The sequence below is a fragment of the Taudactylus pleione genome, unplaced genomic scaffold (assembly GCF_031769625.1).
Source record: "Taudactylus pleione unplaced genomic scaffold, aTauple2 ptg000672l, whole genome shotgun sequence".
Lineage (NCBI taxonomy): Eukaryota > Metazoa > Chordata > Amphibia > Anura > Myobatrachidae > Taudactylus > Taudactylus pleione.
Window position 1 is genome coordinate 861,249 of NW_028285074.1, and position 26,181 is coordinate 887,429.

General features: G+C 42.6%; 1 protein-coding gene across 1 annotated transcript in view; it reads left to right on the forward strand.

Annotated features, from left to right (window-relative positions):
- Window positions 1-3,386: 3,386 nt before the first annotated feature.
- The window catches only part of LOC148478190 (uncharacterized), a gene marked incomplete at its 3' end in the record, with an annotated part of 198,930 nt that continues 176,135 nt past the window's right edge, over window positions 3,387-26,181 (forward strand). Inside the window, exons 1-8 of the mRNA XM_088455835.1 lie at window positions 3,387-3,573; window positions 14,118-14,184; window positions 15,244-15,296; window positions 16,982-17,110; window positions 19,199-19,363; window positions 20,914-22,512; window positions 25,027-25,155; window positions 25,921-26,046. Coding sequence (XP_088311961.1) covers window positions 3,504-3,573; window positions 14,118-14,184; window positions 15,244-15,296; window positions 16,982-17,110; window positions 19,199-19,363; window positions 20,914-22,512; window positions 25,027-25,155; window positions 25,921-26,046 — 2,338 coding nt within the window. The remainder of the gene's footprint in view (window positions 3,574-14,117; window positions 14,185-15,243; window positions 15,297-16,981; window positions 17,111-19,198; window positions 19,364-20,913; window positions 22,513-25,026; window positions 25,156-25,920; window positions 26,047-26,181) is intronic.

A 26,181-nucleotide genomic window follows, 5' to 3' on the forward strand; every position in this document is an offset into this window, starting at 1 on the left:
ATTGCTCAGAGCATGTATACTCATACAGTTCAGAGCATGTGCAAGTCATACAAATCATGTTTCGTTCAAGCATTTTCCCGGCGATTTCCTCACGGCGCATGCGCAAAAAGCCAGAAAAATGGCCGTGGTGGCCATTTTCCGGCATTTTGTGCAAGGCTGAGACACCCGACGTGGGACCTCGGAGAGGTAAGTATTAGATAATATGGGTGCAGGGTGTGTGGTGCTGCCCCCCCCCACACCCTGCACCGCACACCCTGCACCCATTATAGATACACCCCTGGGTCAGACATAAGACATATGGGGTACATTTACTAAAGTGAGATTTTTTAGAAAAGGACTTGTTGCCCATAGCAACTAATCAGATTCTACTTAACATCTGGCCGGGAGCCTCCCAAACAACGCTGACGCTTCCTCCCCCCCAGAGTAAAGATAAAAACCACTGCAGCGGGTGGGGGGAAAGGATGGGGTGACGTGCTGAATCACGTCACTGTGGCCCCGCCCCCACAATGCTGTTAATTACGGAATTGTGAAGAGGGGGCGGGGCCACTATGACGCGACCAGGCAGTCACGCCCCCGGTCCTGCCCCCAATACTACAGCATTGCCCGGCCACGCCCCCCACTGTAAGCAGGCATTCAGGGAAGTATGCTTAACATTTAACTAGCACCTTCTAGAAGATAATAGCTAGAATCTCATTGGATGCTATGGGCATAATCTCTACTACTAAACACCCGCACTTTTGTAAATTTACCCCCTAGAGTGACTTTGAATACCACCAGGGAACTATGGGCCTGATTCAGAGCCAGCCGCAATTAGCGCTTGCTCGTCCTGAAAATAGGGGTGGCTATTCAAATGAACCGTTCGCTGTTTGCGGTCTGTTCACGCCTCTAGTTCTGAACGAGCGAACAAAACTTGCGGTCGTTTTTTGGGAAACTACGCCCCCTGGCCGCTCGCATCCTACGTCATGTCCGCTATTTATTAGATTAATCGAGTACATCGAACAGGGTATGAACTGCTCGCTATTCTTGTGGTTGGTTTTTGCTACCACAATTTTGCAAGCAGTTCTGGCTAAAAAAAAAACCCAGTGACGTGGTCAATGACGCTGCTGTTTTAAATATGCACACCCATAAAATGCCCGTTTTGACCTTTAAGCACGCCTGCGATCGGATCTCCACTCCCCGTTTTCAAACACCTTCCCCTGTTACCACCCACATACGCCTCATCCTGTCACTCAAATTAGCAGGCATTCGCTATTTTGCGAGCACATGAATTTCGGCCGCACTGACTGGTTCGCGCATGCGTATAACGATCCGTACGCATGCGCAGTTGGGCAAACATCGCTCGGAGCGAACGAGCTGCCGCTTACGAGTGGCTCTGAATCAGGCCCTATGTCTGCGTAGTTTGTATGTTCTCTCTTTGTTGATTCAGGGCCTGATTCACTACGGAACGCAGCTGCGAATGCAAAAGCGATTACGCACGCGGTTCAACTGCCATAGTATGCTAATCCATTGTGATCACAATGCCGCCGCTGCAATACATAAGGACGCCCACTTTACCTTACACACATCCGTTATGTTTAGCAAGACTGCAAAAACATCGGTACAATCGAGTAACATCGCAGCCTCACGCACACTTGCACAAGCTCTGACCTTACATTGAAAATGCTAACCTCATCGTACGCTATGAGGCCTCAGGCTGCGTATGGCATCACAGTGGCTAATTTATGCACACCCCTGTGTCGGCGCTCAAACGCCCTGACACGCCTGCGTTCAGCTGACTCCCCCCCCGTTACCACTAACAAACGGCACTTCCTGTCAATCACTCTGCTATAGGTCGGCGTAGTCTTTGTGATCAAGTCCCGATCACAATAGCTAATTCACGCGCGCGTGCAATGCGATGCACACGCATGCGCAGCACGCAACAATAGGCTGATTGCGTGCGTATTAGCAATTGCGTTCCTTGCTGAAACAGGCCCTCAGTCTCCATAGACATACTGGTAGGCTAATTGGCTTCTAACAAAGTTAACCCTAGCTGGTGTTTCTGAAAGCATTTACCTTAATGTTATACAATTGGAACCTTCAATGTTGCTTTTACCCAGTTGAAATGATCAAATATCTCTATGATTTGTGCAATAATTATTTTATATTATATTATACTAGTTTAATTAAAGCGATCGCTGGCATGCATACCATTATTATAACTGACCCTTTTTCTCTCCCCGCAGAATAAAATCTGGTGTAAACTGTGACATACTATAGTATTTAGATCGTCCTGTATCTGAGATAGAATATATATTTTTCTTCGTACTGGCAATCTATGAGGACGATTCAATTCAGCGCAATTTGGAATAGCTCCGGGAAGGAGTACCGGCAGGTATTCGACTGACAGCGCTGCTAAGCCCGACTAGAACCACTTAATTTATTTTATTTATTTATTTTTATTTTATTTATTACCAGTTTCTTATATAGCGCAGCATATTCCGTTGCGCTTTACAATTGTATCCATTAATAGAACAAAACTGGGTAATAACAGACAGACATATAGGTAGGAAGGCCCTGCTCGCAAGCTTACAGTCTATAATTCGGAGGATGGCGTTTACTGCGCATTAAGCTGGTTGTTTAGTCGCACTAACCTCTTTTCTCTGACTAAAGTGTCAGCTGCGATGCTGTTAGTCAGAAAACAGCATCGCAACCGGCACTCAGGGGTCTATTTACTAAGCAGTGTTAGGAGACAGAGTGAAAAGTGATAAGGTGCCATCCAATCAGCTCCCAACTGTCATTTTTCAAACACAGCCTGTGAGATGACAGTTGGGAGCTGATTGGCTGGCACCTTATCACTTTCTTATCACTCTGTCTCCTAACGCTGCATAGTAAATAGACCCCTTAAGCCGGATTACTGCTCTCACCTCAGTAGGCTGCGAGGAGAAATCCTCTACTCAGACTTACTGTAACAGCGCGGTCAATTGAATAGCTCCGGGAACTCCTTCCGGGGGTTATTCAAGATTGCGTTGAATTGAATCGCGCCCCCCCTCCCTATTTTAGTACTGCAAATGATATAACCTATAATTGTGTAAGCATGATTGGTATGTTGAAACTATTTTATCGAAACCATCACCGAAGAGTCAATCCCAAATATAAAGGTTGGTCTGCTCAAAGCCTTTAGGGGTAAAAAAAAAAAGCAAAGATAAAAAAAAATAATTATATGAAAGTTATTTAATGTGTGGAATATTAAGAAAAGAAGTACAGCCTGATTTGTGCTATTCTAGCAGCTGTCATTATGGTGGAGAAACCTGTCGTACCTGTCAAATTCCTTCTCCTCCCCGTTCCACAAGTCCACTCTATAAAAGCAAGGTACAATATTACAGTCCCTACATTCTGCAGGTTAGACAGCCACTTGTAGAAAGCTTGTGCGGTGACAGTGATGACAGCGGAGACATAGAGACCTGTGGAAACTACAGAATTGGTGATCATTGCCTAATTTTGAAGTGTACTTGGGTGCTGACACCATGGGTGTCCTACCTATTCTAGCGCTCTTCGCCGTTGGCTTACTCAACGTGGTGTCTGCCGAGAATGGAGGTAACTATGAATTCATTGTTATGATGCATACACACGGTCAGATTTTTCCTTCAGAAATTAACGATAACGATTTAAAAATCGTTCAGTCGTTCATATCTGAAGGAAAATCTGACATATCTGACATACCTGAACGATGGACGATCAATGATGCGCATTCCCGTTTGTCAGATAACGATTTCTGACATCTGATGTGTTTGCAGTCAGACTTGGACGATTCCATTCATTTTACTGCAGTCAAAAATCGTTCAATCGTTCAAATCGTTCAAATCGTTCAAAACTTTGGTAAAATCATTCAAATCGTTCAAAACTTTGGTAAAATCGTTCAAATCGTTCAAATCGTTCAATTGTTCAATCGTTCATCTGACAAATCTGACCGTGTGTATGCTCCATTATATAAGCACATCATTTCTTGGCAGTCTGTCAACAAAATGACCACTTATGGGAAATCCAAAAGTCTGATGGCGTATTTGTTTCCGAATCAATTATACTAACCAGCAGCGCTTGCAGGTTGCAAAAATAAGCTAAAGGACTTTGAGACTGGTGTCAGTATTGGGAAGTGATATAGGATGAAGAATCAGAACGCGGACAATCATATTGATCAGTGAAAAACCATTACTTGGGAGATAAAGTGGGTGGAGATAAAGTACCAACCAATCAGCTCCTAACTGTCACTTTGCAGGCTGTGTTTGAAAAATGACAGTTAGGAGCTGATTGGTTGGTACTTTATCTCCATCCATTTTATCTCTCTCCTAGACCCCTAACTGTTGGTAATTATTGACTCGACTTTAGAATATAATGGCGTTTTGGTCTAATGTGATCTATGGAATGATGTTTCAACGCGTCAATAGATACAACTTAATAAACCATAGTAATCATTTATAACGCTGTTATATAATAATACTTGCTTATAAGTAACAAATGACGTTTAGATTTTTATCTTTTTCAGTGGTCAGAGATGACAAATTATAATCTTAGTCATAAACCCCTGGGACAAATAAATTGTTTTATTTAATCTACTGCATCCCAGTCATATACAATAATTGGGGTCCCTTAGAACATGCCAAAAAGACTCAAACAGATATGAATGTGATGTAACTGCTAAACCACTATAATGTTAGCAATAATGTATGTTAAACAGGCTTAGAATGTACAGTATAATTGAAGTGGTGCAGAATGTACTATTGTAAATAGTGTGAAGTTCAGTCGTACTGTAGGTGTATTTTCAGAACTGACATTTGTACTAAATGAAAAGTCCCTATTTGTCCTATTCATTCACTACACCAGGTTTTGTTATGGGACAATGTGACATATGGAGGAGAGAGAGGGTGCAGCATTGATTGAGGCTACTGTTTAGCTTTGTCATGGGTGGGGGGGGGGGGTTGAAAATGACAGAATATTAAAACAGGTGACTCAGTTGAAAAAATTGTAAAGGCTCCTCAATACACAATCTGAGAACTGTGCCCATTGTATAGCAAATAAAGTAGGTACAGCTATATAAGGAACCAATAAAAGAGCAAACTGGCATTCCTTTACAGACGTCTTTGGTATGCTAGCCTGTTAACGCTTTCTTTATACAATAAACTATAGAGATTACCTCTCCTGAGAAACCAGACGTCACTTGATCTACAGTTTATTCTTGTATTGTCACATATTCTTAGGATGTCAACTATTGTTTGCATTTTCACACTGCCGGTATATATGTGTATTGCCCCTACAAAGAGAACCAATTTGCCTACCTACCTACTGTACTCTAATTCTTGTTCCAGTTCTTTCCTACTGTACTCTAATTCTTATTCCAGTTCTTTTCTACTGTACTCTAATTCTTGTTCCAGTTCTTTTCTACTGTACTCTAATTCTTATTCCAATTGTTTACTACTGCACTCTAATTCTTGTTCCAGTTCTTTTCTACTGTACTCTAATTCTTATTCCAATTGTTTACTACTGCACTCTAATTCTTGTTCCAGTTCTTTTCTACTGTACTCTAATTCTTATTCCAATTGTTTACTACTGCACTCTAATTCTTATTCCAGTTGTTTTCTACTGTACTCTAATTCTTGTTCCAGTTCTTTCCTACTGTACTCTAATTCTTGTTCCAGTTCTTTTCTAATGTACTGTAATTTTTGTTCCAGTTCTTTCCTACTGTACTCTGATTCTTGTTCCAGATCTTTCCAACGGTACTGTAATTCTTGTACCAGATCTTTCCTACTGTACTGTAATTCTTGTTCCAGTTCTTTCCTATTGTACTGTAATTCTTGTTCCAGATCTTTCCTACGGTACTGTAATTCTTGTACCAGTTCTTTCCTATGGTACTGTAATTCTTGTACCAGATCTTTCCTACTGTACTCTAATTCTTGTTCCAGTTCTTTCCTATTGTACTGTAATTCTTGTTCCAGATCTTTCCTACGGTACTGTAATTCTTGTACCAGTTCTTTCCTATGGTACTGTAATTCTTGTACCAGATCTTTCCTACTGTACTGTAATTCTTGTTCCAGTTCTTTCCTATTGTACTGTAATTCTTGTTCGAGATCTTTCCTACGGTACTGTAATTCTAGTACCAGATCTTTCCTACTGTACTGTAATTCTTGTTCCAGTTCTTTCCTATAGTACTGTAATTCTTGTTCCAGATCTTTCCTACTGTACTCTAATTCTTGTTCTAGTTCTTTCCTACTGTACTCTAATTCTTGTTCTAGTTCTTTCCTACTGTAATCTAATTCTTGTTCCAGTTCTTTCCCACTGTACTCTAATTCTTGTTCCAGTTCTTTTCTGTTCTCTCTCATTCAATGAACATAATTGAAAAAGGTCTCTCTTCATTTTGTATACGTAATTATTAGAGATGTGCGGGTCCGGATTTCTGAAATCCGAACACACCTGAATGTAGAGGTTCCGAGCAGAACCGGGTCAAGGTCACTTTTTGTGACCGAGTCCTCTTTCGGATCTGTTGCTGGTTTGGAACTAGGATTTAAAAAACAAACTTGGGTTTTGGATTTGGACCTTTTAGCTGTTTATATCGATTTTTTTATCGATTTTTATAAAATTCAAAAGCAAAAAACTTGAGGGTGGTTTTGCAAATCCAAAACCAAAACTCGAAGATGAATCCAGATCCAACACAAACCCAAAACACGGGGGTCCGTGCACATCTCTAATAATTGGGTATACTGTACATATTGATACAACAATGTATTGTGCATTTTACTGCACTGAATCTATGTGTTTAATTAATTTTGATATCTTGACTCAACAGTATGTTAGTCATTATATCTATATCTATTATTTGCATAATTACAATTAACAATATAATTTGCTACATCAGTAGTCCCCAAACTCAGTCCTCAATGAACCTTAACAGTCCAGGTTCTAAGGATATCAATGCTTAATCACAGGTCATTACACTAATTAGTACTTCAGTCGCTTTGATTATACCATCTGCACACCGGCATGGATATCCTTAAAACCTGGCTTGTTAGGCTGCCTTGAGGACTGAGTTTGTGAAACCCTGCTCTACACCATTGCAGAATGCACTCTCTAGAACACAGGTTCTCAAACTCGGTCCTCAGGACCGCAAACAGTGTATGTTTTTCAAGTCTCCTCACAGAATCGCAAGGGAAATAATTAGCTTCACCTGTGGATCTTTTATAATGTGTCAGTGAGTAATGAATACACCTGTGCACTGTGTAGGGTCCTGAGTTTGAGAACCACGGCTCTAGAAAACTGTTTTGCAAACAGCTTTATATTTAAAGCCCGTATTCAATTAGAGGTGAAAAGACGCGATCTGTCGAAAAGCATTTGCTGATACGATGTTTTTGCCACTTTCCAAAGTATCATCCTATTTAATTCCAGGATGGTTTCGCATGTGCGAAAACTCCATAGACAATAACAGGCGAAGATGTTTCTCCACCCAAACACAGGAGAAAAGATGTTTCAAAATCCCTATTTTGAAGTAAAAATGTGGGGACTTGGTTCAGAACCCTTTAGGAACCCCCCCTAATGACTAATTAGGCAAAGAAATAAAAAAAATGATCTTAATACCCCTTAAAAAAGGTATCAAATTTTGGGGGTGAAAATATGAAAAGTAAAATGGGTTGTAAGTATTGGGTCGTGTATTTTGGGGTGCTGTATGGATGGATCAGGTGTTTTTAGGGTTGCAGGTGGCAGCAGCAGGTGTATTTTTTAAATATTTTTCTAATACATTTTAGAGACACATAAGTATACTAGCACCCATTTACATGTACCCCAGGACCGGATTGAGGGCCACATGGGCCTGGAGCTGAAAATGATTAAGAGCCTATTGTGAAAAGCAGATGAGGTGTGACCAGTGCTGTGTGGTGTGGCCAGAGCCACATGGGCATATACACCCACTATAATCTCAACACCAATGTCTCTGTAAATATGTAAAAAAGAAAAAAAATTCTATTTTGTGAGGTAACTAGAAATACAATTTTACTACTTAGGATTTATGGCTGAACATGTGGACAGCAGATGGTCAGTCAACATCATGCTGTCATGATGATGGGCCTATTTTTATTTGGAGGCCTGGAGCTGTAGCTCCATCCGCCCCATTGTTAATCTGGCCCTGATGTACCCCCAATATAACTACAGCAATTGTTTTTCACAGAAGACATTGCTTTATATCATTTTTCCACACTTATGCAAATATACTTATTACAGCCCTTTGACTCAATATAAGATCAGATCCCTAATTACTGTTAGTAGGGCTATTAATACACTTCTATATTGATTTCCCAGGTCATTTAGGCTTTTTAGGGGGTACAGACTGAGTTCCCCTAAAGAACCTGTCTTTTTCACTAGTTTCGCTATGCGATGCATTCACACATATGCGCTTTCACCTGTTTTGCAATTGAAAATCGGGAGCGCGCCTTGTGTAAGTAGGCGAACACTTTGCCTCAAGACAGACGAATGGGGCAAAAACACCACGCTTATCGCCGATCTCGGCTTTTCGCCGCTAATTGAATCCGGCACTATAAGGGAGATCTGGAATAACAGTTTGGTGGTTTTAAAGACCCTGAGTGTCATTCTTTTGCTATTACATATATATTTACAAAGAGTTACGAATGGTCTTTGCCATGCTTCTCAAGACATCTTCACCTGCTTCTTTAGAGGTGTTCTACCTGTACTGTACTTAGTCTTCCAAACCATTTAGACATACATATATAGTTCGGCAACACACATTTCCTAATTCTTACAAAATCCTGTCTTTCTGTGAAGCACCTGTATAAGAGCAGTAGACAAGCTGCATGCAATTGCATTGCACAAGTGAAATCTTAAGTGAACTTTTATAGCCGACACTTTTAACAACCGTCATTTGATCTTATTATGTGATTTAAGACAAACAGATCTAATCGCGTCATGGAGCAAAAAAAAGTTCTCCCTATCTGAATGACAGACAGTACCAGATTCTTGCATAAAGCTTTTTAGCAAAGACTGTGGGGTATATATACATAGCATCAGTTTTGCACGGGTTTCCAGAAACCTGCCCAGAATCCACACTTTGGAATACAATTGAACATCAGAGCACCATTGAAGTTTTTTCCATTAAAAGTGTAGAAACCCCAGATTTACAAAGCAGCGGGTTTAGAAACAGCCCCAATCCCACCTATAAACTTGCCAAAAAATGTAATTGGTTTTGACAGCTGATAGCAAAAAGAGCATGCTGTTTCATGGCAGGTATATAGTCCAGAGGTTCCCAAACACGGTCCTCAAGGCTCCGCAAAAGTTCAGGTTTTAGAGGTATCCATGGTTGAGCACAGGTGGTTAAATCAAATTGACTGAGGTATTACGTCACGTGTTCAAGCATGGATATCCTTAAAACCTGGACTGTAAGGGTGCATTGGGGACCACATTTGGGAACCTCTGATCTAGTCAGAATGTCAACAGTCAGAATGTCGTCAGTGAGAATGTAGGCAGTCAGAATGTCAGCATCAAAATGTAGGCAGTGAGAATGCCGGCAGTGAGAATGTAGGTAGTCAGAATGTTGGCAGTCAAAATGTATGCAGTCAGAATGTCGGCAGTCAGAATGTCAGCATCAAAATGTTGGCAGTCAGTATGTAGGCAGTCAGAATGTCAGCAGTAAACTTTTGTGTTATTTTTACAGTTAGGTTTAGTTTTAGGGTTAGGGGCTAGGAGCTAGAGTAAGGCTAAAATCTCCAAAAATGTGTGGTGTCAGCATGCAATAATTTTAACCTTGTTGACATTGAGAACATTTCATACCACACCCATCTAAATGCAAAATCAATGAATACTGCGCACTAAACAGTGATCCCCAGCTGCCTCACAATGACTCTGAGGAGTAACACCCACTCCTCTACAATATAGATAACAAAGAACATTTTTGTAATGGTGAGTGGCGCTATAGATACTGAAGATGTGAACTTCAATCCATACGATTAATTCCAGCTATCGCTTTGCTATTTAATATGCAAATTTATTTAAAATTTCATGAATGATAAAACAACCACACAAATAAAGCCATATAAAATCAATGTACAATCAATGATTAAAGTGCTTATGCAGGGAATTCACAGCAGCATTACATTTTAGCAGCAACTAATTGGCATTATAACATCCGCCATATTAGCCAAACAAGTTTTGCCGTAGGGGAAGAGGCACTTTCAGAATCAAGGACTCTCTTAACACAGCTCACCAAGGCGTTGCTACCTCTGCGTAGCATGTCAGCGCTATATAAATAACTGTGAATAAATAAGTAAACTGGAAGATAAATATTCCAAAAGGCTGAAGTGTCATCTTTTCGGTCATTGAGTTTGCTGCAAAAAAGAAACAGGTAGATCAGAGCATTACTTTAAGCACTAGACAGGAAAATTTCATTTTTATAGGAATTACATCTGCAAGTGCTGATGTATAATACTGATGAAATGGTGCAATGCCAACATCTTGAATTATACATAAACTTAGGGATGGCCATTGACCATCAATGTTTACAAAACATCGATGGTTACAGCCGATGTCAGATAGTTTTGCCACTGATGGCGGAGAACCCCCAGTTGGTTTGTTTTTAACTTAGCTCCACCCCAATGTACCTGTAAAGCTCCACCCCTTGGTTCTGATTGGCCAGCAGCCCAGCATGCCATAGAGCAGCGATGACCATCGGTGGTTGAAACCATCGATGGTTTCTTTTTTTTAAATTTTTTATACTACCGATGGTACCATCAATAGGGACCATCGATGGTTATCCACCGTTGGCTAACCCTACATAAACTAGGAAAGGGACCAGGCATATGCCGGGTCACCTCAGTGTCTGCCCACTGCTCTGCCCTATCCCACTCCCTCTGTATCCGCTAATCAGACCCATGCTCTGTCAGGCACTGCCCTACTCTCTGCCTTCTGCTATGCCCACCCAACCTCCTTCATGTCTAGTGCTCTGTCCTGCTCCACCCCTAGCTCTGTTCTGCCACCCTCTCTGTCCCACCCCACTCCCCAACTCTGTCCTAACCCCAGCTCCATCCCGCCCCATACTTACTGGGTTCACAGTAGCCCAGCAGGTCCTCCTCCTCTCCCGTCTCACACATGCTGGAGACATGACAGACTTTAGCAGATTATTATTGATATACCTTCTTTTCAAACAGGAGCGTGAGCTGACACCTCTGCAGGTTAATGAATAACGCCTTGTGTGTTGCTCTGGAGCAAACAGACTCGGAGTGTTGCTATAACTAAGGAAGTTGTATACAGAGCAGTATTGCACATAAAAGTTATGACGGAGATTTCAGTATAATAATTATCTGGGTAAAAGGTAGGGGATTCCTGCCAGCTACAGTACGTGCTTATGTAAATAGTAAATACCATATTATCATTCTCACTTGTAGAATCCTCTTCTTTATCCCCAGCATCTCCTGGCCTCCCCTATCTCCTCCCTGGCCCTTCCCCATGAGGCCATGGCCCTTTTTCAGGTGCACTATCTTATGTCCCTATTTAAAAAATGGGGGTGGGGGCACCAATGCTCTCTGTGGCACAGGGCACCAAAAAGTCTAGTTACAGCTCTGGTTATCGTAATTTATTTAGAAAATCTCACAAATCTCCGCACTGCCAAGCAGTCGCTTATTATAAGGTAGTTGTAAGATATGATGGTAAATAAGGTATTCATCATATTCACATTTATCTGTCTTGGAGAAAAACGCCTAAGCACACATGACCATGACAATTCAATGTTCTCACCTTCTGCAAACAATATCAGCATGTTTTTGCTATGAATGCCTAAGCTGTAAAGTCCTGTTTATTCAGTCAGTACTAATATAGTACTATGCAACTGTTTTATTTTTAACTAGTTTTGTAGAAACCCATAAATATGTCCTTGGTTTTGTGACATGAAGTACATTTGTTCAGAGAAATTCTATGGTAATTTGTAGTCCTAATCTTAACCAATAGGTGCAGCATGATGGCACAGTGGCTAGCATTGTTATCTCACATCTCTAGGGCCATGGTTTCAGGGCTGATGCAAGCCCTTGGGGTACACCAGGTGGCAATCCCAACCCCCTCAGAGGTGGCACCTCCAATTCCCCTTTGGGGCAGCACTTTGTAACTTTGGGGGAGTTGCTTTGTAACCTTGGCAGGCAGGTTGGGGTGGGTCATTTAGTGCTTCAGGTACCCTCTCTTACCATTGGTGCCCTAGGCAACTGTATGGTTTTAATTCAGACTAGGATCATATCTGTGTGGAGCTTGCATGTTCTCTCTGTGTTTCTGTCAGTTTCCACCGGTTGCTCTAGTTTCCACTAACAATGCGAAACATAATGGTAGGTTAATTGGCTTCTGACAAAATGAACCTTTGTTTGCATGTGGTATAGAATTTAAACTAAATGCTCCAACGGGGCAGACAGTGATGTAACAGGTTGAACACTCTCTGTAAAGGATTGCATAAGCTGGCAGTGCTAGATCAGTGGTTCTCAAACTCGGTCCTCGGGACCCCACACAGTTCACTTTTTGCAGGACGCCCAGCAGGTGCACAGGTGTATTCATTACTCACTGACACATTTTAAAAGATCTACAGGTGCAGCTAAGTATTTCACTAGTAATTATGTGAGGAGACCTGCAAAACATGCACTGTTTGGGGTCCTGGGGACCAAGTTTGAGAACTTGTGTGCTAGATAAATAAAAGATAATAACAGATCCTCCAACATGACCCCTTCCACCAGGTAGAAAATGCTCTGCTCCTGGACTTCCTTCTTATTATATGATTGCAGCCACCTGTGTTGAATTGATTAATGTGGAGGGTATTTCAGCACAGGTGACGGCAATAATCAAGGGAAGTCCAGGAGTGGAGAACTTTGTACCTGGTGGAAGGGGTCATGTTGGAAGCTATGTAATAACAGTAATACATTGAATTTCACTGAAAGATGTGTCACATCCCTGTCAAATTAGTTTAGCAAATATCACAGTCTCAGTTCTTTGAAATAGAAAAATGTTGAGCAGCCATCTCAGCCAAAGCATTAATATTTATCTCACCATAACTACAATATAAAGTGTGTGCTAGCAACAGCTATGGGTGCAGTTGTTGTGATGTATGTACTATTAAACTCATGTTTTGGAGTAACCACTGCAAAAAAATCAAAACAAAATACAAAGTTACATTGCAATGTGCGTATTCAGATAGCAGCTGGCATGAATTCATATTAGCTTGCCTTGTTATGGTAAATTCACTGCATGAATTCAGCCAAATTTTGGGCGCCTCTCCCATTGATAAATAGTCCCCTGATAGTGTAAACATAAGGCAGATCTGAGAAATTCAGGACACGAGAATCCTATACCCAATCATACATTAGGGCCAAATTATGATATTCCTTTAAAAAACCGTTGAACAAGCGCCAAATGTTTGCCAGCCAGTTTCAAGAGCCCAGTGTGGACTGTGGACTGTGGACCTATACATTTTAATGCCAATATGGGATCACTACAAAAGTGTCAATAAAGATTGATTTGAATATTACATCTTAGTTTTTATCCAATTCCTATCCTAGGACTGTTATACCCCCTTTACACCAGAGCTAAAACCTGGGTTATTGCAAGGTTAACCCAGGTAGCTCCTGGTGTAAAAGGGGACAGGGTTGGATTCCCGTTTCAGGTGACCCGGCAATCGAACTCAAGTAACTTGAAGGGTTTAACTCAGGAATGACCCGTAAAACCCTGCAGTGTAAATGGCGCGATCCGGGTCACGATGACCTTGAGCGCGCCACATGCCGGCCGATTAGCTGGCTTCAGTGGCGCTAGGAGATGATGTAATCTCCAAGCAACCACTTCAATGCCGGAAGAGCCCGGTCGCTGCAGGCCCGGCTACGGTGTGAACGGCGCTGACTCGGGAATTTCCTGGGTCGGTGCCGGCTAAATTCTGGGCCTGATCCAGTTTGGAACCCTGCTCCAACCACCGGGTCGGACCCGGAATTTAGGTATAAAAGCAGTATTACATGAAAGAGACTGGTAGCTGGGATTTAGCGTATAGCACAGTGGAGTCTATAATCATTGGATTTGTGATTTTTACGCTTGTCACTACTATGATACAAACTATTGTTTTATTTTTTTCCTAACAGCAGACTGCAAATATAATGGAAATATTTACAACGATGGAGACACAATTATTGACGGATGCAATGTCTGGTAAGTAGCCTATTCCGATACCAAGAAAACAGCAGAAAATGTAATTATTATTTTTTTTTTCGATATTTACATATTGCTGCAAGAATACATAAAGTAGTATGTACTAACCACATATAACCATGTGTATGTATTAACCACATATCTCTCTCGGTCAGTTATCACACAGAAGAGCAGTACTGTCAAGTCAACAACTCATATTGGTGACATTTTATAACAAACCTGTGCATTATGTAATTAACTAACGTAAAGGGCTCATTTCAATTGGCGCCACTATGGGGTCTATTTACTAAGCCTTGGATAGAGATAAAGTGGACAGAGATAAAGTCTCAACCAATCAGCTCCTAACTGCCATGTCACAGGGTGTTTGAAAAATGACAGTTAGGAGCTGATTGGTTGGGATTTTATCTCTGTTTATTTTACCTCCATCCAAGGCTTAGTAAATATACCCCTATGTCACGCCCCCGCCAGTAAGTGCAGCTTTATGCCACACTTACAGTACAGCTAGACGCAGGGATATTTATTCACAGCCCCATAGGGCTGAGCTGCGTACAAAAATCCACAAGACCGGCATGAGATCGGGCCACAAGTTCCGCTGCCATTGCCGGAGTTCCCCTTAATTCAATTGAACCCAAAGTGGCTTTTCTGTTCTGTCATGTGTCCTGCAGAGGGCACAGTATGTGCGGCACAGGGTGTCACCACCCATAGTGATGCCACTGAGAGGGCATGTGAGAATTTCCTTTAGAATGACGCTATATGACAGGCCTAGCCAACCTGCGGCTCTCCAGCTGTTGTAAAACTACATATCCCAACATGCCCTGCCACAGTTTTTTGCATTCCCTAATAACAAAATTGTGGCAGGGCATGCTGGGACTTGTAGTTTCACAACAGCTGGAGAGCCACAGGTTAGCCAGGCCTGCTATATGATCTTCCACTTTTTTCTTTTACTTTGCAACAGAATATTTACAGTCTTCTTATACAGCAAATGACTTGTCCATATAAGCTATATTGCCATTATAAGCTGACGCTAAAACAATCAAATCATTTATTTTCTACTTACAGCGAATGCGTGAATGGAGTGGTCGATGAATGTTCCCCCAAGGCCGATTGCACAGGTAAGATTATATTGTGATTTTATTATATTATTATCATTATAAAAAAAAACCACTCCATTTATCATTTAGGGGGAGATCTAGCAAACCTTCTGTACAGGACAGGTGAAGAAGATTCCCAATAGCAACCAATCAGCTTCTATCTACCATTTTATAGAATGTACTAGGTAAATGGTAGCTATAAACTGATTGGTTGCTATGAGCAACACTTCCACTTGTCCTTTTTTGAAGGTTAAATCTCCCCCTAAGTGATTTATAAACTATAGAGGGAGATTTAATTAAGTGGGAAGTTGCATCTCCGCACTTTGGGCCTGATTCAGCAAGGAACGCAGTTGCTTATATGCACTCAATCAGCCGATTTAATGCGTACTGTCCAGGTGCTGCGGTCATAACTGCGTACGCAGAGGCTATGCAGACTAATGACAGAGTGATTGACAGGAAGTGGTATTTGTGGGTGGTGACGGGGGGAGGGGTCAGGCGAACGCAGGTGCGCCAGTGCGTTTCAACGCTGTTTCATGGGCGTGCATAAATTATTCACTGCGATAACCAGACGCCTCCTGAGGTCTCATAGAGTGCGTAGAAGTAAGAAATTCCTGAGTGAGGTCCGACCTGCCTTAACTGTGCATATGGGTCCGATGTTACTCGATGTTACCGATTGTTTCGCTATGTTGTCAAAGTATACGGATGAGAGTAAGGGTAAGTGGGTGTCCTTATATTAGGCTGCGATCGCAATGCGAATGCACACATTTACATATCACCACTGATATTAGCAACGCAGTTGCATGCGTATAAGCAGAATAACGATCCGTGCTTAATGAGGCCCATTATGTTTAATTACGGGAGGGAAAAGCTTGCTGGTTTTTGCTTTTAATATTATATTTTATTATATATCACATATTACCTATCAGAATTACTGGAGGACACAACTACATCCTATGAGCCATAATGCCCTGTACAGTTGTACAACAGACTCCCTGCCCTCATCATGGCTCCATGTTTAGACAACGCTACTCAAACTACAGATGTGTAGATGCCTAAATCAGTGCAATTTACTGATCTACTATAGAACTGGAGCAAAGACTGACATTTGACCTGCTTATAGCCCCCGTGATCTGAGTGCTAGACCTGTAAGTCTGTGCAGAGTCGGGGAGATACAGGGGTCTATGTACTAAGCCTTGGAGAGAGATAAAGTGGATGGCGATAAAGTACCAACCTATCAGCTCCTAACTGTCACATTGCAAGCTGTATTTGAAAAATGACAGTTAGGAGCTGATTGGTTTGTTGCTTTATCTTCATCCATTTTATCTCTTTCCACAGCTTAGAACCCCACAGGTTGCTGTTAGGTTCTACTGGAACCCTCCGCAGTAATACAACTCGGCTGCCTGGGAAGGAAAACCTTGCTCATTATTGCTTGCACCTCCATGGTGTGAGGCTTTCCTTATGTAATTACCCACACCCACAACCCATCACACCAATTTCTGATTGGCCATTGCTTTTATCAAGTATAACTGCGTAGCCAAAGACAGAGAAAAGTGTACTCATAAATTTGCATGACTTTAAAAACAAAATGGAGATTACTAGTGTAGTCCATTTACCCTGTTTCTTTGTTAACTCCATAACACTGTTCTAACTGTGTGCCCTTGGTAACTCACATATCAAATGATCTATGTTTTCTTATTGTAAAACAGACAAGAAATTGGCTTCGGCTTCAGTTGATACAGCCACTGGATATGAAAACGAACCAGATGTCATTGGAAGCAGCAACGAAAAAATTGCAAAGCGTTCCTTAAACATGGGAGGAGAAGCTAACTTTCTAAGTACGTATTAAACCCATCATCATAGTCATCGCAACAGTCTTAGCAGCAGGGAGGGGACATGCAAAACTTCCTGGCACTGGGCCTCTCTGGGTGCCTGAGCATCCAAGGAGGCCTAACCATTCTCACAATGGCCGCCCCCCCCCATGCTTGACCATTCCCCCCCCCACTGGTTCCTAGTGAATAGATAGGCTACATTCTCAGTGATGTCACTGGTTCCTAGTGAGTGGGTAGGTTGCATTCTCAGTGATGTCACTGGTTCCTAATGATATCACTGGTTCCTAGTCGAGGGTTATAGGCTGCATTCTCTGTTATGTCATTAGTTCCTAGTAAGTGGTTAGGCTGCATTCACAGTGATATCGCTAGGTCCTATAGTGAGAGGATAGGCTTTATTGTCTGTGATGTCACTGGTTCCTAATGATATCCCTGGTTCCTAGTGAGGGGATAGGCTGCATTCATAGTGATATTGATGGGTCCTATAGTGAGAGGATAGGCTGCATCCTCAGTGATGTCACCGGCTCCCAGTGAGTGGTTAGGCTGCATCCTTAGTGATGTCACCGGCTCCCAGTGAGTGGTTAGGCTGCATCCTTAGTGATGTCACCGGCTCCCAGTGAGTGGTTAGGCTGCATCCTCAGTGATGTCACTGGCTCCCAGTGAGTGGTTAGGCTGCATTCTCGGTGATGTCACTGATTACTAGATAGATCTGTATTTATTTAAACAATAAGATTAGAATTTAAATACATTACTAAATAAGCAAGGCCGGACAATAAATGACCATAAAAAACACCGGGATTACATCAGTACATTTCCCCAGCCAAACTAACCACAACAATGCGCTTGGCCCACAGGACACAATTCATGTTACTCCGTAGCTTCTTAGTGATATTGCTGGTTCCTAGTCGAGGGTTATAGGCTGCATTCTCTGTTATGTCATTAGTTCCTAGTAAGTGGTTAGGCTGCATTCACAGTGATATCGCTAGGTCCTATAGTGAGAGGATAGGCTTTATTGTCTGTGATGTCACTGGTTCCTAATGATATCCCTGGTTCCTAGTGAGGGGATAGGCTGCATTCATAGTGATATTGATGGGTCCTATAGTGAGAGGATAGGCTGCATCCTCAGTGATGTCACCGGCTCCCAGTGAGTGGTTAGGCTGCATCCTTAGTGATGTCACCGGCTCCCAGTGAGTGGTTAGGCTGCATCCTTAGTGATGTCACCGGCTCCCAGTGAGTGGTTAGGCTGCATCCTCAGTGATGTCACTGGCTCCCAGTGAGTGGTTAGGCTGCATTCTCGGTGATGTCACTGATTACTAGATAGATCTGTATTTATTTAAGCAATAAGATTAGAATTTAAATACATTACTAAATAAGCAAGGCCGGACAATAAATGACCATAAAAAACACCGGGATTACATCAGTACATTTCCCCAGCCAAACTAACCACAACAATGCGCTTGGCCCACAGGACACAATTCATGTTACTCCGTAGCTTCTTAGTGATATTGCTGGTTCCTAGTCGAGGGTTATAGGCTGCATTCTCTGTTATGTCATTAGTTCCTAGTAAGTGGTTAGGCTGCATTCACAGTGATATCGCTAGGTCCTATAGTGAGAGGATAGGCTTTATTGTCTGTGATGTCACTGGTTCCTAATGATATCCCTGGTTCCTAGTGAGGGGATAGGCTGCATTCATAGTGATATTGATGGGTCCTATAGTGAGAGGATAGGCTGCATCCTCAGTGATGTCACCGGCTCCCAGTGAGTGGTTAGGCTGCATCCTCAGTGATGTCACTGGCTCCCAGTGAGTGGTTAGGCTGCATTCTCAGTGATGTCACTGATTACTAGATAGATCTGTATTTATTTAAACAATAAGATTAGAATTTAAATACATTACTAAATAAGCAAGGCCGGACAATAAATGACCATAAAAAACACCGGGATTACATCAGTACATTTCCCCAGCCAAACTAACCACAACAATGCGCTTGGCCCACAGGACACAATTCATGTTACTCCGTAGCTTCTTAGTGCTCTAAAGTGTGTTGCAAAAGTTGACATTTATAAAACAATAAAGCTATTTGTCTCTGTTAATCCCAGACAGCAAAGCAGATGGCAGCTTCTCAATGGGAGGAATGGGAGGAATGGGAGGAATGGGAGGAATGGCCGTCCAGCAAAGTGGCAAGAGTGTCATCAGTAGCAGCATGAGCGAAGTGAAATCATCTGGTGGTCTTGATGGCATGTCAATGCTTCAAAGTGGAAAAGGTAAGTGTTATTGCCCAGCCTAAAAAGCTGTCAAATATTCGACCACACATGGTTATATACTCTCATTTCCTTCAATGGTTATTGAGGCTCAACTTTGAAATTATATTGCCCTAATTTTAAGAAAATGATGGTCAGTCTTAGTCATTATCTGTCCTTGAAGAAATGCGTCAGGTTGGTGGTTTCGGCAAGGGACGCTGAGTTATTCCACTTTTAGCCTGCAAAAATGGCTGTTTTTATGATTGCTCAGGAGGTGGAGATAATTAGGACCACCCAGGAAACAGGTGGAGGAAAATTTAGAAAGTCAAGACCATACTTAACTACTCTCCCAGGACATCAGGGAGACTCCCGAATTTCAGACAATCCCCATTTGATCTGAAAAGAGCGGGTCACCCTTTCATGTCCTTCTCACTTTCTACTAAGAGGGAAGGAGGGCCATAATGATACGATTCTGTGTGAATTGTGTCATCATGGTGCTGACCTCACTGCGTGATGCCAGGGCAGCCATGATGTAATTTGAGTTGCCCCTATCTCTGGCACTGGCAACTGCATCTTCCCTCCAGTAGATTTATTGGCTCACTGGAGGTGATGGATTTTATTGAGGGATTACACAACACAAAGCAATAAAATGACAGACTAGGTGGGGCTGTAACTTGTACAGCAAGCAGTGGTAAGAAGCAGGGAGGGGAAGGCATTTCAGTGCTCTGAGCTTGTGCCTAAAGTATGGGCATGGATCTAGTATTAGAGTCACTAAAGGGGACTTGGAGAGACATATAAGGAGCAGAGATGGCATGGATAGAGCTAAGGTAGAAAAATAGGAAGAAGGGCCCTGCATGTCAGAGATGACATACGTATATACTATATTGTATATTCAGTGCTTATTTCTACTATTTTTTTAGGGATTTATAGATCATTTTGGACATGAACATACTTTGTAAATGTACTCTGTATTTCAATGCATACTGGGCCTATATTATGAAGTGGAAAATAGATTTTTTTTTCCTTCAAAATTTGCAACGGTGAAATCTTTGAAGGTATTACATGAACGAACAGGTCATGAAGGCAGCAGCCCTCTAGGGGGCTCTGTTTATGTCTATCTCACTTTTGGCAAGATGTATCAAGCCTTGGAACAGTTGCCCAGAGCAACCAATCAGCTTATAACTGTCCTTCCATAGACTGTGCTGGATAAATGACAGTTAGATGCTGATTTGTAGCTTTGGGCAACTTCTCCACTTTATCTCTCTCCAAGGCTTGATACATCTCCCTCTTTATTTGACAAGCCAGGGATTAAGCTGAGCAGAAGCCATGGACAGTTGGCCCAACTGCTCACAAACTATTCATTGCAAGGGGCGCCCGGCGCATCATTGTTGAGCCAGTCTACAGTAGAGCTGCTGCAGGCAGAGCATCATGAGCTTGTTGTTCATTAACATTCTATGCCCATATGCGACAATGGGGCCTATACGTATTGTGGCATGCTAAAAGCTGCTTTGTGCATTCATCACATTTAGCTAATTATTTTTTATTTTTGCATTGTTTCTTCTTATTTTAAACAGAAGTTAATATCCAAGTAGGCGGTGGTGCTCAAGGTGGCATGAGCAGTATCCAAGTAGGCGGTGGTGCTCAAAGTGGCATGAGTAGCAGCTACCAAGTCAGCAGTGGTTCTCAATCCGGCATGAGTAGTGGTATCCAAGGAGGTGGTGGTGCTCAAGGCAGCATGAGTGGAATCCAATTCGGCGGTGGTGCACAAGGTGGCATAAACGGTATCCAAGTAGGCGGTGGTGCTCAACGTGGCATGAGTAGCAGCTACCAAGTCAGCAGTGGTTCTCAATCCGGCATGAGTAGTGGTATCCAAGGAGGTGGTGGTGCTCAAGGCGGCATGAGTGGAATCCAATTCGGCGGTGGTGCACAAGGTGGCATGAGTGGTATCGAAGGAGGCGGTGGTGCTCAAGGCGGCATGAGTAGCAGCTACCAAGTCAGCAGTGGTTCTCAATCCGGCATGAGTAGTGGTATCCAAGGAGGCGGTGGTGCTCAAGGTGGCATGAGCGGTATCCAATTCGGCGGTGGTGCACAAGGTGGCATGAGTGGTATCCAAGGAGGCGGCAGTGCTCAAGGAGGCATGATTAGTATCCAAGGAGGTGGTGGTGCTCAAAGCGGCATGAGCAGTATCCAAGTAGGCGGTGGTGAACAAGGTGGCATAAACGGTATCCAAGTAGGTGGTGGTGCTCAAAGTGGCATGAGTAGCAGCTTCCAAGTCAGTGGTGGTTCTCAATCCGGCATGAATAGTGGTATCCAAGGAGGCGGTGGTGCTCAAGGTGGCATAAGTGGTATCCAATTTGGCGGTGGTGCACAAGGTGGCATGAGTGGTATCCAAATAGGCGGTGGTGCTCAAGGTGGCATGAGTGGTATCCAAGAAGGCGGTGGTGCTCAAGGCGGCATGATTAGTATCCAAGGAGGTGGTGGTGCACAAGGTGGCATAAACGGTATCCAAGTAGGCGGTGGTGCTCAAAGTGGCATGAGTAGCAGCTTCCAAGTGAGCGGTGGTTCTCAAGCCGACATGAATAGTGGTATCCAAGGAGTTGGTGGTGCTCAAGGTGGCATGAGTGGTATCCAAGGAGGCGGTGGTGCTCAAGGCAGCATGATCAGTATCCAAGGAGGCGGTGGTGCTCAAGGTGGCATGAGTGGTATCCAAGGAGGCGGTGGTGCTCAAGGCAGCATGAGCAGTATCCAAGTAGGCGGTGGTGCACAAGGTGGCATAAACGGTATCCAAGTAAGCGGTGGTGCTCAAAGTGGCATGAGTAGCAGCTTCCAACTCAGCGGTGGTTCTCAATCCGGCATGAATAGCGCTATCGAAGGAGGCGGTGGTGCTCAAGGCAGCATGAGTGGTATCCAAATCGGTGGTGGTGCACAAGGTGGCATGAGCGGTATCCAAGTAGGCGGTGGTGCTCAAGCTGGCATGAATAGCGGTATCCAAGTAGAAGGTGGTGCTCAAGGTGGCATGAGCGGTATCCAAGCCAGCGGTGGTGCTCAAGGCGGCATAAGCGGTATCCAATTTGGCGGTGGTGCTCAAGGTGGCTTAAATATGAATGGCATAGGAGTGACGAAGATGCTGGGTGGAGCTGTGAATGTAAATATCGGGGAGCAAGGAAAGACAAGTAAGTTATAGCTTTTATAGTGACATTGTTAATTTCAACTTGCTGTTGGTGAGGCTTCACAATGTGATGTTAGATCAGGGTTTCCCAAGCTCAGTCCTCAAGGCACCCTAACAGTCCAGGGGTTAAGGATATCCATGCTTGGACACAGATGGTATAATCATGCTGACTGAAATACTAATTAAATCACCTGTTCTTAAACATGGATATCCTTAAAACCTGGACTGTTAGGGTGCCTTGAGGACCAAGTTTGGGAACCACAGTGGTATGTAATATTTACATTACATTTGAATGTAAAAGTCTATGGGAGCCTATTAATCAAACTAATTCTACCGCTAAAATTTGCTATGCAAGATATCTCCTGCTTTCCGAACTAAACTGATTGCTGCAGTCCTCTCCATAGCTTTTTATGGATGCGGCATTACTGGGGCTATTTAACTCTCTCCGAATAGCTTACATTTTCTGAACTGGTCTCCTATAGCTAATACTGCCAGATGAAGGCTTTAGCCTGCTTACCTCTATGGGGCAGCATGACTGGATCCCTTGCTGCTGGTCTGTAGCTGTTACCAGTGCCCATCATAGCTTTTTTCATTTTCACGCGTGGGGCCTGGTGGCCAGGCATATGTAGTTACACCATCTGGGTTCAAACCTAGAAGCAAAGTGATGTTACAGTAGCTATCCGTTTACTTTCTACCTATCAGAGCCTGTGTCCCGGCGACTGCGCCATACAACATGATAAATTGCTTCAAAATAACATTGCAAATAGCCGCAGTATACCGTATTAAGGAATGTTAGTTTTCAGGAGAAATGTAATATATAGGCTTCTATGGATCGGCAATACTTTTATTACAATGAAAATATCCAATAGTAACTATAGAACATTTGTACAATTTGTTACCGGTTCCGTTATCATATAGCAAATTGTACAAATGTTTACATTTTCAATATACAATTAATAACCTCATTCACGCCTGTATTACTTTCTTATACGTTAACGGAAACTCTGTAAACCTTTATTTATGACTAGGCATTTACTATTCTACTGACAGGTGCCTTTTGTTCTTACTTGCATTGAGTATTGTAGCAGAATTTCAGACTCAGGAGCAATGACAAAAAAAAAGGGACGCTGGATTTTTTCCGACCTACTTCTTGAAAGGAAACATTCATGTGTGTGTGTGTGCGTGCACGTGCGTGTGTGTGCGCATGCGTGTGCGTGTGTGTGTGTGCGTGCGTGTGTGTGTACAAAAGGCCAAAATATGTTTAAAGAGAACCGCGTTTTTGCAAAATATAAGGAGGATAGAATTGTGTGAACCAGTGGCAAAAGCAGAGTGAGGTCATTGATAAAGGTGCTAATAAATTCTATTTAAAAAAATAAATAAAATGTATTATTGGTCCGTGAAACATCACCTTTCAAATGGTGAGAGTGAATACAGCCATTACGAAAACTTGGATGAAATGCAGTTCCTTAGGGATTCAAATTCATACAGATCATGTTAGTATAGAAATAACAAATCAATTACATATACACGGTGGGTGTTATTAAATATCTCAGATGCAATCAAACATATTTGGGAGCATGGGTGTGACTACCATAGGTTCAAGGGGTGCGGCCTCTATGGAGCCCGGAGCTAAGGGGGGCCCATCTTCCTTACAATCTTTTGCTATGGGGCCTTCAAATACCTAGTTACACTCCTGCTTGGGAGCCAAAAAAAACAAAGGTTCAACACAGCACTATTCATCAGACCAAAGAGAGGATCAATTTAGGGTCTGATTCAGAGATATATTCAGTGCCGATCGGTTGATCGATTATCAGTTAACTGTGCATGCATTTAACTCACACAGCCCATGCATCAAGGTACATTACCGCAGTCGCTCGCAGTGATTATTCGCAAAGTGATTGACAGTCCGGGTGCGTTTAGGGAAGGTAACGAGGAGTGGCAGCAAAAACGCAGACGTGTCACTTTTTTTTGGGGGGGGGGCGTCTTACAGGCTGTGTCTGTGATCCTGTATGCAGTAAACATGGCTCCTAGGTTTTGGTACACGTGACCAATCTGCTCACCATTGGGTTACTTGATTGTCTTTGTACGCAGATGCTTGGATTTGCAAAGCCAGAGGTGGGGATCTCAATACATTCCTCTGCGTCTTCCACATTTGCATATTTTTCGCACGGCATTAGGGTACAACTCTGAATCAGGGCCAAAGAGCTAAAGATGGGACTGTCAGACTGGGATCCAAAAGTATCACAAATGACAGTATTAATGTATATGCTTTGAGAATCTAAATAAAAACACCCACACTGTTATACATCATTTACACGTTACTAGGTTTAAATTAAAAGGTTACCATGTTCTGTGCAAATTGAACAGTCAGCCTACAGTATTTACTAAGCATTCTTAGGTGTATCACATTCAGCTTGTTCCAGGTATAAATTTTTCTTTTTTTTTTTATATACAGTAGATTACAATTATCTATTTTCAAAGGTACTGTAGTGATATAACCCTTCCTTCCCTGTAACAGACCTGGTTGATTTGAATGGTGGTGCACAGCTGGGCGGTGCCAACATACAAGTAGGGGGTTTGCTGGGACAACACGGTGGGCAGACAGTGCAAATCTCCGAGCAACATGAAATTCAGGGTGGACTTAAAAGTAAGTTATAGTTGGCATTACTAAGTTAGTATATTTACAGCCATTAGAAATTACATTCTCAATTTTACAAATGGCAGTACAATGGTAGTGAGTGTGTCTGGCATAGCGAGAGGACTGATCTGCAGGAGAACTTCACAAAGACTGAAAACGCTGCATAGCTGTGAATTATTTAGTGTTTGATTATAAAACTAATAATAAAAGTAAATTCATTTACATAATGAGAATGTAATATAGGCTGCTGTTGTCTACTCTATAGCCAGATATGGTTGATGTAAATGGTGGAATACACTTTGGTGATGCCGACATACAACTGGGAGGGGGGTGAGGTGACTGGGGAATACACTGGGAATGTGGCTTTAAGTAGCGATCAAAAAACAAAACATTATAAGTCACAGAAAAATAATCAATTAGGGGTGAACTTGGGCACATTAGGAGCACCCACTCCCCATCCCAGACAGTGCCGTAATAGGGGTCAACTGTACCATGTGCTGGCCCTGCCCCCTCAGAGAACGGCACACATGATGTCATTATGTTGCACAGAGTGGGCAGGGCTGATAGCACCGTTAAGGTCAGCACTGACTGGAGCATCCTGAGGATTCTCCGATCAGCGGTGCCGACTGCAGGGTGCCTGTCTTTAATATCCAGAGACAATTTCACATATATGACATACAGATTGTTTCAGTATATAAAAATTAAACAATATTATATAGTTTACAATTAACTGTTGTTAAGGGTAGTGATATAACCCTTCCTTCCCCGTAACAGACCTGGTTAATTTCAATGGTGGTGCACAGCTGGGCGGTGCCAACATACAAGTAGGGGGTTTGCTGGGACAACACGGTGGGCAAACAGTGCAAATCTCTGGACAAGAACTTCAGGGTGGACTTAAAAGTAAGTTATAGTTGGCATTACTAAGTTAGTATATTTACAGCCATTAGAAATTACATTCCTGAGTTTACAAATGGCAGTACAATGGTAGTGAATGTGTCTGGCATAGCGAGAGGACTGATCTGCAGGAGAACTTCA